Raw genomic sequence first — 12500 nt, forward strand, 5'->3', positions numbered from 1 at the left:
AATTCACGATTGACACTGTTTGGCTGGGGACAAAGAGCAAAAAGTGTCATGTTAAAACGAAATGGTTTTCCAAACGTTTTTTTTAATTAGTTTTGAAACAGTGACTTCAAATACAATTACAAATGGTTATTTCGAATAGGAATAAGGAAATGATGTATTAAATGATGTTTTAAATGATGTATTCGTAATTCCATTTTGAAATACACTGTTTAAATGATGTTTTAAATGATGTATTCGTAATTCCATTTTGAAATACACTGTTTAATGGATGTTTTTGAAGTTCCTTTTCCAAATACGACTTTTTAATGATGTATTAATACGTCATTTGTGAATTCTTTTTGAAATTACTCATTTTAATTGTACGATTAGATAATTATTAAAGGAACACTCTATTCATTAGCTTAAGACTCTCCAGGGCCTACAAGGTATGTCAAATTTAAAATTAAAGTACATGTCTAATTTGCATTGTTTTACACAGTTTTTCTAGGCTAAGGCCAAAAGTGTCATGCAATGGGTAAATGGCATTTCCAATCGTTATTTCGAATCAGGGATTTAATATAGTGACTTCAAATACAATTCCAAATGGTTATTTTGAATAGGAATAAGGAAACAATGTATTAAATGATGTTTTAAATGATGTATTCGTAATTCCATTTTGAAATACACTGTTTAATGGATGTTTTTGAAGTTCCTTTTCCAAATACGACTTTTTAATGATGTATTAATACGTCATTTGTGAATCCATTTTGAAATTACTCTTTTTAATTGTATGATTGGATAATTATTAAGGGGACACTCTATTCATTAGCGTAAGACTCTCCTGGTCCTCCATAATTCCGAGACGGGTTTGCAGAGATATCCAAGTAGATTGAAAAATAATACATTTCTACTGCATGCAAAAAATGGCAGTCCGTCCTTGAGTTCAAATGTACGTTTGTATCAAATTTGAAGAAATACCCTCAAGGCGTTCCTGAGATATTGCATTAACGAGAATGGGATGGCGGGACGGACAACCTGAAAAACGTACCCAGCCACGGCGGTGGCGGGCAGAGGCATACTGTCAAAATGAAGAAAAGCAAAGAGGAAGTGCTAGTGGAGCTGTGAAGAGGTATGGTTGGCCTGGCTTTGAGCTCAGAGGTGTGATGTTTGTCCAATGGTTTTTTCCACACCTTGTGTTGTTTTAGAGAAAATAGAGTGGAGAGTTATTTTTAAATCCTGGAGTGGTTTCCTCCTCGAGTTTGGGCAAATGAGAACACAACAATTACACTTGAGTTTGGACCAAACCAATCACACTTGTTGAGAGGTTCTTGTTGTGTTTCCAAATACCGTAAAGTGTTTTTTTTTTTCTAAATTTGTGGCAAGCATCTAGGCAGGTGTTCCTCAAAGACTGGGTCGGGACCCACAGCTGGGTCGCAGGGGATTTTATAGAGAGCCAAAGGCATGCCCACTTCCGGATTAGGCATACGCACCAAGATTTCATCCACCATTTATTTTCCCATATTTCGTAAAATGCTTATAAAAATAGTTTTACTTGGTGAAACCAAACGGTTCAGCTATATTTAGAATCAGGAGAGACCTAAGAACATTTCACTCAAAAAAAACATCGAAAGAAACGTTTTGGTCCGAGTGAAATGTTCTATGGTCCCTCCTCTTTCTAAATATAACTGAATCGTTTGGTTTGACCAAGTAAAACTATTTTTTATAAGCGTTTTATGAAATGTCTATGTGAATATAAATGGCGGATGAAATCTCTTGGTGCGCATGCTGAAGCAGGAAGTGACGTCGACTTTGGCTCTCTATTTGGATCGCCAAATAGAAATTTCGTCCACCTCGTCTTTTGTTTAAAATGTGTATATTGTTTTACTGAGAGGAAATAAAGACAATGAGAGACAAAATGTTAATTCGCCTAAATGCATTCATTTGGTCTCATTTATAAAGTATTTGACATGTATATGTTTTCAATAAGATGCATAAAACAGAGTTATGATTTACCAAACGTATATCTCTTCGAAATATGGCTGGTTTACCGATTCAAGATAACAGAAGTGATGCAGCGCTGGCAGTAAAAATGTTCAGGAACGTTCATTTATTCATAAATTCGCTCCCCTCACGATTTACAGATAAGGCCTATTGTGAATCGGGTCGGCGATGGTTTGCCTGTTAATTAAAAATTGGGCGCCCGGAAGAAAGTTTGTGAAACAAACACTGCTCTATGTTCTCCTCTCTCTCCTTTCAATTCCTCCTGCTGCTGCTGGTGTCTGTCTGCACACAGTCAACATGTTTTCCTCCCTTCAGAAGAAGACATTTGCTGCTCTTCAACTCTCGTCTAGTCTGAAAAACAACTTCCACAGAGCGAGATAATTCATCACCGTTAATACGAAGCCTGCTTGGGTTTTGTCAGTTCCTGTTTTGTTGTTTTTTCTCACAATGTGCATTTTAATATGTGCATGACATTACGCTCCGCTTCCTGTCAATCACCTCCACAGATATGGAAGTCTTGTCTCCTCCAGGAAATAATCCCTCAAAAACATGTCGCCTTCACAAATTCTATTTATTGTCACATCCATGTCTCCATTGTTAGCAGGAACAGCAGCTCATTTCAAGCTAGGTTTGACACCATCGCGTTGTTAAAAAAAATCAAATTACCTATGGCAGGCATTGCAAAATGGATGAAGTAAATATGACGTAAACAGAAGTAAAATGCTCTACAACTCTAAATGACACCAGCCGTGTTTTTAAGACAGATTTAAGAACGGGTGTTTCTGCAGCACTTATTTCAAATCCTGGAGTGGTTTTTCGCTTGGTTTGGATTGTTTTTTTGGCCGTATGAGAGCACAGCAGCAATTGTATTCGGGTTCGGCCCAAACCAATCAGACTGAGACCTTGTTGAGATGAAGGTTTCTTGGTACGTTTCCAAACCCACCCTGGAGCTTCGTTCAGAGAATTTGTTCCAACAACATTCCACCCAACTGGGAACGCTGGGCATTATTTAAACACACAGCCATCCGCTCCTGCACCAAGCTTCAAACCAAGGAAGGAAATGACTGCTCTTTTGTGCCTTTTGTTGATCAAATGAATGTGCTATAAGTGGTGTTAAAATAAAATACAAATAAAATAAAAATAAAGTGTTAAATAGCTGTACTTTCTGACAGCCATCACTGATATAGGTTGAGGCGATGTCTCGTCATAGACGCTGGGTTAGCTGGCTCAGCCTGGCTGGGGGCGTGGTCAGGGTGGGGTAAATCCCCCGTTCTATCCATTCAGCAAAGTTAGAATTTAGCTGATAGCCCAGCCCAGGCAGACACGATCGGCGATTTAACCACCGCAGTAAACGCACATCTGAACAAGCGTCTTGTGTTCTGCTCTAGAATCCCCAAACCTGTAGTTTGGGGATTCTAGAGCAGAACGGTCGAGCACGCCGACGGTGTGCTCGTCCGTTGCCTGAACCCACATCTGCGGAGTGCTTTTGAACGTTCCCCGCGTGTGGTGCATTCCATGAAACGCTCTAGGCTCCGGGGAGCGTTGACGACGTCAAACGTCAAAGGCGCGTGACTAAGCGGTGCGAAGTCTGAGACGACCTCTGAGTGTGAACGGAACGGACTGAAATAGCAGGATCATCTTGGTGGTGGTGACACAGCTGGTGAGATGCTGCTGTGGCACCTGAGTCCCAACCATCTTTATCCTGGAAGGTTTCTATTTTCACCGTCTCTCCTTCTCCCATCACCCCACGATGAGGGTCAGGAGAGGAGGCTGAAAAGGTGTGAGAAAACAACATGAACGCCATTAGCCCGCCTGATGAGGCAACGACGCCATCGTATTAAAAAGCCATTGACTCGCTTTGCCGCAAGACTGAGGAGCGGGATGACAGCTTCCCTGTTGCCTTCTGAAATCTCTCACTGAGAGATGTGGAGGAAAGCTTTGCTCAGACTGCCATCTGACTGACAGCCCACCCACACACACACACACACGCACACACACACACACACGCACGCATACACACACGCACACACACACACACATGCACACACACACACACACGCACACATACACGCACGCACGCGCGCACACACACACACACACACACACACACACACACGCACACACACACATGCACACACACACACACATGCACACACACACACACATGCACACACACACACACACACACACACACACACACACACACACATGCACACACACACACACACATGCACACACATACACACACAGACACACACGCACGCACACACAGACATGCGCAGACAGACATGCGCAGACACGCACGCACACACACACACACACATGCACGCATGCAAACACACATACACACGCACACACACACACACACACACACACACTCTTAAGAAGAATTGGAGGAGAGGGAGGAAGGGGAGTGGAAACAGAAATTAAAAAAGAGAGGTGGTGCCTTGCTGAAGGACACTTCAACGTGACAGATGACAGTTGCTTGCTTTGAACCTGTGACCTCTCCTCCATGGGACGGTCAGTCTAGCCATACGGCCACCCTGCTGCCACACTGAGTCAGTGTGCTTACTGACTTTCTACATATCATCACTTGCAGGAAAAATGTGTTTTTGGATTGGTTTTATTTTTTAGCTCTCGAATGGGATCCCAAAGCAACACTGTTAACCTCCAAGTAGTAGCCTACACCTCCAGTGATGGTGGTTTACCGTTACTTTACAAAGCCATCATCACTACAGTACTATCCCTGTAAATACATGAGCAGAATATTTTTGAATATTGCCATAAAACCTGAACGTATGCAGGCCATGACTATCACAATATGAAGTTAACAATATACTGTGCATCATACACAGATTATAGAATACTTCTAACGGAGTATAATTGGTGGGTGCATGAATCCTGGGATATTGGAGAGTGATTAAAAGTGCATACAAACAACTTATCCTGAATAAGAGCCAGTATGCAGAATAGTGTGCGCATGCACAGGTAGCCATTGGCTCCAGATATGCACCAGGCTGTGTGAGCTTCAGCTGTGCACCAGGCTGTGTGAGCTTCAGTTGTGCACCAGGCTGTGTGAGCTTCAGCTGTGCACCAGGCTGTCAGTTGTGCACCAGGCTGTCAGTTGTGCACCAGGCTGTCAGTTGTGCACCAGGCTATGTGAGCTTCAGCTGTGCACCAGGCTGTGTGAGCTTCAGCTGTGCACCAGGCTGTCTGAGCTTCAGCTGTGCACCAGGCTGTCAGTTGTGCACCAGGCTGTCAGTTGTGCACCAGGCTGTGTGAGCTTCAGCTGTGCACCAGGCTGTCTGAGCTTCAGCTGTGCACCAGGCTGTCTGAGCTTCAGCTGTGCACCAGGCTGTGTGAGCTTCAAAGACCACTGTCCTGCAAAGCTGACCTTCACCGGCTCTGCGGCTATATCTCATTAAACTGCACACACGGGTGCCACAGCAGTGCAAGACAACAGCCACTTAGTATTAAAAGTTAGCACCGCGGTTTGTGTTGAATAATGCTCACGGTTTCAAAGCATCTCAACGAGAAAGATTCCAATTAAACGAAAAACTACGGGAGTCTAGTTTGTAGTCAAACGTCATATAGGCAACGGCTCTGGCTCTGTGTAACGGGCGGGCATCGTGGGAAAGGGGAAATGGGAACATAGGGACAGAGATAGAACAAGAGTCTGGCTGCCCTCCATCTTGGCAACGCTCCACCGATGGGTAAGGAGGAGAGTGAAAGAGAGACGCGCTGCTGAGAGCCACACAGAGAGAGAGACAGAGATGATGGAGGAATCCTCCCTGCCTAAGTGTGAGAGTAAGTAATGATGGCATGTGATTGAGGTTGAGGACATCTTAATGTGTTTAAACTTCCTTTAACCGTCTGAGGGGTTTTACTCACCTCTTGGCTCTGGCAAATAATAAGCGGCGATTTGAAGCTGATGAAATAACGAGGAGAGAAATGAGGTCCCCACACATAGCCGACTCTCGTCTTGGACGTGGTCTAATCGAGGAAACGGGCCGATCGCTAGTTATTTGCTGAGTTTGCTTGGAGCAAATGTGGGGCCACGGCACTGTTCTAAAAGGATGCTATCCTCGTCCCTGGTCGCTCAGTAGCCACCGACGACGTGACTCGACTGATACTGGAGCACCATGCCCCGCGTGTTTCATGGCTGTGAATGAAGCTGCTCTAGGCCAGAGCTTCTCAACCTGTTTTTTTTACCACCAATTTCAGGACGTTCTGACATGGAATTTCTCTAAAATGTAATATGAGCTTTGTTTTCACCTCGTGTGTGTGTGTGTTTATTATGTCAGTGGACAGATTTTGTCAGCGCGATAGCGTCAAAACCATTGCAAGACGCAATCATGAAACTTTACGGGTGTGTGTACTGTACTTGACATAAAAACGAAGGTCGAGTTCCAAAATGAAATACTGTCACGGATTTACTGAATGTGTGTGAAATCACGTTCGCGTCCTATCATATTCACCGGAACGTTGCTTTTATTTTGAAATCAGTTCCAATATCCGCATACTGCAAACAATGTGGGGGCTGGTTTGACCGTGTGTTTGTCAGAGTGGAGAGGCTGGCTCGACCGCAGCCTACTGGGTAGGTATCGGCTTTCAGCTCAATGTCAATCGCCTATCAAAGTGACATCCACCTCAACGTTCGACTTTGTTGTGCGTTTCCTGCTCTCTCCGCAGGTGTGAAGAGGTTCTCTGAGTTTGCTGAAGCCTTTCTGTCAGCTCCAACCGGTCTGGCCATTCTCCTCTCTGACCTCTCTCATCAACAAGGCGTCTCTGTCTGCTGGAAGAGCGCTCACTCTGTCTGCCGTTCAGGAGACAGCGATTACGCTTTGATTTGTCACTTGCGAGAGTGGAGGAGATTTCCTGCCGGTGACCAGCAGTGACCATACACCAGAAGCTATTGTGGGAAAATAGGACAAGTCTCCATTAGGAGGAGGTGGGACAATTTTCTGTTGCAGCTCCAGATGAATGTACTTTTACGTTTAAAAAAAATGCAGGAAAAAAAGATTGAAAATAAGATTTACCCCCCCCCCCCCCCGCTTTTATATTTTGTTTTTGCTGAAAGTGAAATGTTTTTTGGTCACTCACGATTCTCTGGAAGACTGGTTGGTTTGGTTCAAGCCTTAGAACTCGTTATATACGGATTTTTTTCTTGAAATGTCTATGGAGAAAATGAATGGGGAATTCACTTCTGGGGCAAGAAACGTCACATGACTGCTGAGCTCTATCGGTTTGAATCCTATGAGGCAGCTACGGGCGGGCTTTAGGTGCGACGCCAGCGAGAGCGAGACTGTGATAGACGTGATAGGCCGATGGTTCGTCCAATCACCTGCCAGGCTTTTTTTTTTAAGTGCCCCGCCCTTTGAAACGGTTTCCCCCGAGCGACTCGTTCCCAGATGGTTTATGTGAAAACAGACCGGTGTGTCGGTGCAATTTCTGCTCGGATCCGACTTCAGCTCGTGCGGGCATTTTGATTGGCTGTACGTCGGGCACGTGACGCGGTGGGATTAACGTGGTGCAAAATGGCCCGACGGCTTCTGATTAGCTAACAAGCTAACGCTAAACGACTGACGTTATCGGACGAATTATCGGACGATAGACATAAAAAATATGAATCCGGGTTAGGGTTTAGGGTTATGAGTTAGAGTTAGACCCATGGGTTAGACCCCGTTGTGGACCGCGAGCCAAGCACTTCCTGTATAGGGCGAGCCGAATCTGTAAGCCGAGTAGATCCTTTACCGACACCGGGCAGCGTCGGGGTACTTTAAATCTGGACTGAAAGGAAGCAAGTCCCAAGTGCACACTGCACAGCTACTACAGGTGAGACTGTTCAAAGTCGGGCGCGTGCAGAGAGGAGGACAGGTTAAGCGATACAGAGCCGGTGATGTTAGAAGGAGATAGATGATGACCAGGTAGGTCTTCTTTTTACATGGAGCTGACATGTTAGGTCTTCTTCTGACATGGAGCTGACATGTTAGGGGCGGCCGCTCGCACGCGATGATGATGATGAGAGATGTGCTTACGCAGCAAAGGGCCGCAGAAAGAGACAGCTCAGGGTCAAGACCCATTTATTCCCGTCCGCTCCGTTTGGCTTCCCGGAGAAAGGTCAGTGGGAAATGAGCGGTCTGTTGAACACCTGCTGAGGCAGACTGACATTTCAGCAAGGCTGCTGTAAAAGCCTGTCAAGTACCATTGAGGGGAGGGGAGCGGGGGGGGGGGGGGGGGGGGGGTGGTATTAATACAATGTAGACCAGAGAATGGCTGCCACTCATAAGGCCTGGAAATAGGAATGTGGAGTCAATGGACTCTCTCTGGAGTGAGATCATCTTCCTCCTCACCAGAGGGTTTTCCTCCTCGCGAGTACTTGGGATTGCAGGTTTCTAGGTGACACTGTCATATTGTTTCCCCCCACCGTGTGTGGTGTGACCCAAACAGGCATTCACAAACCACCTGCCTTGCTGCTTTCTTGGTATTACTAGATTCTAGGGGTGGGGGAAAAAATCGATTCACCTAAGTATCGCGATTTTTAATGTCACGATTTTTTGGATCGATCTTTTATTCCAGAATCGATAATCGCAAATTTAAAAAAATAAAAAAAAGTTTTTTTTTTTTTTTTGGGTGCTTGCAGTCAGGCCACTCACTGAACAGCAGACCAGGCGCCGCCTACTGGTTTACTAGTGGTTTTATTACTTTATTAGTTAGTCTGAAGTAATAATTACACTTCAGGGTTAAAGTGGGTGCATCTCATTGTAAAATTGGACTTCAAACGGCCCAAATCTGGCTTCAAACGGCCCAAATTTCACGCGCGTTGGCCCATATCACCCTGGCCTGCTTGGTATCTAATGCCCGGCCTGAATTATGATCCCAGTCCGCCCCTGTTTTTAACTATATCGCCCAGCCCTACTCATGATATATAATATACAGTCTCTAGTGTATGATTCAACTTTTCCCATGTTCTAATCTAGTGTAAAAAAGCAAACAAACTGAAAAAAGAAAAGAAAAAAATAAACAAAAATCGCAATAAATCGTAATATCGAATCGCAATAATCGTAGAATCGCAATACTTAAGAATCGCAATATAAATCGAATCGGCACCCAAGAATCGTGATAGTATTGAATCGGGAGATAAGTGAATCGCCACAGCCCTACTAGATTCACACACAAAGAATGCCATTGTCGTCGTCGTCTAATCTTCTCAGTAAGAGCTGTATCTAATCGTTCACAATTCCTATTTGGATGCATGATGTCTCCCGTCTCCCTGAAACAGCTCGAGGTTTGACCTCTTTGACAGGTTCCAAACCACCTGCATCCTAACCTGGAGATGTGCCTGAACAGTGACACCCGGAGGCAGCGTGGCACCATTCCTCCTCTTCCTAATCTGACAGGATTAATCCCTGCTCTCGTTGGGATGAGGCTCTATTCATTTAGCTCCTCCCACATCTGTGGCCCGGCTATATAACACCAGAATCTGCTGTCGAGGCGAGTCTCTTTTGCACAACGCCGCTGTGCTGCTGTTTGAGGATGGAAGCAGCTATAGCATATTTACAAAGAGCCAGTTTAATCCTCCAGGTTATATCTCTAGCAGGACCTTCAATAACACCTGATACTATACAGTATGACAGTCTGCATGGAAACAGGACAAAACTACAAGTGCACACGGAGCACGGTGCAGACCTCCGCCAAGGCCAATAGACCCTTTTCATGGGGGCCATTTTGTGTCAAAAAGGCAGAATAAACACAGGTGCAAACAAAACACTAATGAAGTTTGAAACCCTCATTAGTGTTTTGCTTGCACCTGTGTTTACCCTGCCTTTTTGACACAAAATGGCCCCCGTGAGAAGGGTCTATACTCCAGTCTGCTATGATATGCACATTTTGTGAGTTGGATCAGAACCCTGACCCACCCACCTGATCCCCCCAGCCACTCCCCCTACCCACCCCTCGAATCCCGACTCCGACCTTCCTATCCCTAGCTATGGGTGCTTTCCCCTAGCCCCACCCCCTTTCCTGACCACACCCCCTACCCACCCCTCGAGCCCTGACTCTCTGTGACCTTCCTATCCTTAGCTACGGCCCCTTTTCCCTAGCCCGGCCCCTTTCCTGACCACACCCCCTCCCACCATCCAGATACACCTAGCCACTCCCCCTAGCCACCCCTCGAATCCTGACTCTCTACAACCTTCCTATCCGTAGTTATGGCCCCTTTTCCCTAGCCCCGCCCCCTCCGTTGCAGCCACTCCCCCTACCCACCCTGATATATTTGAGATGAGGACAACTCTGACTACACACCAAATCAAAATGAAGCATTTTTTTTTTACTATATCAATTTCAAGTTAAAGTCTCACATTTGTACATTGAAATGACTGAATATGATCGGTCCGATCATACTGGTCCGATCATGCTTACTGTTGTGCGTAGTCACCACCCAAAGGTCCATTCTGAGCCAGGAACTCTGGGAAAGATGTGTGATCACGAAATAAAGTTGTCCTCCGAAGAGGGCGGGTGGCGGCGGGTAAAATCATAATACTAATATTAATAATAAATAAAAGCTTTCTCTGAATAAACCTCAGTGTCCTTACCTCTTTGGCTTTCCGGTGTCTGTCCTTGCCGTCTCTGTCTCTGTCTCTGTCCTTGTCTTTGCCCTCGTCTCCAGGATGGGAGGAGTACGACACCGTCCTCCAGTCCCGAGGGGAGCTGGTGATGCTGGCGACCTTTGACTCGGTGACCTTTGACCCCGGCGCGGCGACGCTGCTGTCCTCGTTGAGCGAGCGGGACGACCTCCGCGTGAACATGCTCTTCTTCAGCGCCTTCACCCGGAGGCTCTCGCTGTTGCTGCCGTCCGAGCAGCACCACTCCCCGGAGCCGGCGCTGTCCACCTTGACGTTGTGGCCGGTGGTGTGGCACTGGAACACGTGGGGCGACAGGGCGGGGTCGGCGTGCGGCGGCTGGAGGTGGACGGGCGTGGCGTTGGACCCCGAGGCCGACGCCGTCTCCCCGTGTCGCCCGCTGGGCTCCGGCTCCTGGATCTTCTCGTCCAGCCGGTTGAGTTTGGAGAGCACCTGGGAGATCTCGCCTCGCACGCCCGACAGAGACTCCAGCTTCTTCTCGATCTCGCCGATCCTCATCACCAGCTTGCAGACGCTGGACTTGAGCTCGTCGTCGGTGCTCTCCAGCGACGTGAAGAGGCGGTCCAGCTTGGACTTGGCGAGCTTGATGGTGTTGCGCTCGGGGGAGCTGTCGCCGTCCGACTTCACCGTTACCTGAGAGAGGGAGCCGTTGCTGTTGTAGCACGACGACTGGATGACGCCCACCAGAGAGTCGCAGACACTCATGTCGTCGAGAAAACGAAATATGTCGCTTATGTCGTCGCTGACGCTGACCATCTCAGAGTCCTCGTCGGAGTGCTTGAAGGCGTGTCTTTCTCTTTCCGCGTACTTAGCGGCGTACTCCTTCGCTTTCTTCTGCTCCCCCTGCTCTGTCTGAGTGCCGACACTAGAGGAGCTGTCCTGAAAAGAGGAGCTGTGCATATTTTTGTCCCGAAATCTTTTCGCCACCTCTCTCTTGTCCATCCCCACGGGACCGCACGCCATCGACGCCTCGTCCTTGTTTTTTAATCCGTTTGTTTTCTTCGCAAAGCCCGAGGGAGAGGCCATCGCTTTCTCCTTAGGGCTCTGAAAGTGCTGCTCACTGGCGTTGCTGATGACGCCGCTGATGTTATGGCGGTGGTTCTCTTTCGGCGGCTTGCTGTTCAGATTCAGAAACGACCTCTCGAAATCCGGAGGGCCCTCCTCCGCGTTGAGACTGAGGCTCTTCACCGGCCAAGACGGCTGCCTCCCCGCTTTGCCGCCGTGCTTCCGACTGCTGACGCACTCCGAGACGGTGGTGGGACCAAAGTAGGTGGACGCCTGCAGGTCGTCCAGGCTCTCGTGCTTGGCCCGCCGCCTCTCCTGGATGGGGGAGTTCAGAGCCGGCTCGTAGTACGGGTTGTTGTAGGGCAGCTCGAAGCTGTGGTTGAAGAAGGTGGCAGGCTTGTGGAGCTCCCTCCGGTGGTGGTGGTGGTGGTGGTAGCCATCGCTGGCCTTGCCGCCTTGCTTGGCTTCAGTGGTGATGACCTAGAGCAGGAACACGTTACAGAGACACACACGGAAATGACACCCCTAGTTATTAAAACTATACAGTATCACAAAAACTTGACTTGAAGCAATTTGCTCCATATAAATGGGGCCTGTCTGATTCTCAAGTGAACGAGCTATACAGGTGGCATTTCTAGGTAAGAAGTTGTAATTAGGCTGTCTGAAACCAGTTATTTTGTAATCACCTACTGTATATTAAAATGAGATGCCTAATTAAACAATCATCTAGTTAGGTAACTAGATGATATTAAGCTTCCTTGCATTACAGACACAACCTATATGTCATAGTGTACACATCAATTACCAGGAAGTAATTTGTCGACTGAGTGTGTGTTGTTGTTTTTGCTACAGTTAAAACGATGCTGTTAATTT

The 12500-nt window shown here is 47.0% G+C and overlaps 1 protein-coding gene across 1 annotated transcript in view; it reads right to left on the minus strand.

Moving 5' to 3' along the window:
* The window catches only part of minar1 (membrane integral NOTCH2 associated receptor 1), a gene marked incomplete at its 3' end in the record, with an annotated part of 29964 nt that overhangs the window by 16174 nt on the left and 1290 nt on the right, over window positions 1-12500 (minus strand). The window contains exon 2 of the mRNA XM_083662265.1: window positions 10575-12107. Within this exon, the coding sequence (XP_083518391.1) occupies window positions 10575-12107 (1533 nt within the window). The remainder of the gene's footprint in view (window positions 1-10574; window positions 12108-12500) is intronic.

Source organism: Poromitra crassiceps (genome assembly GCF_964638095.1).
Source record: "Poromitra crassiceps genome assembly, chromosome: 28".
Taxonomy (NCBI): Eukaryota; Metazoa; Chordata; class Actinopteri; order Beryciformes; family Melamphaidae; genus Poromitra; species Poromitra crassiceps.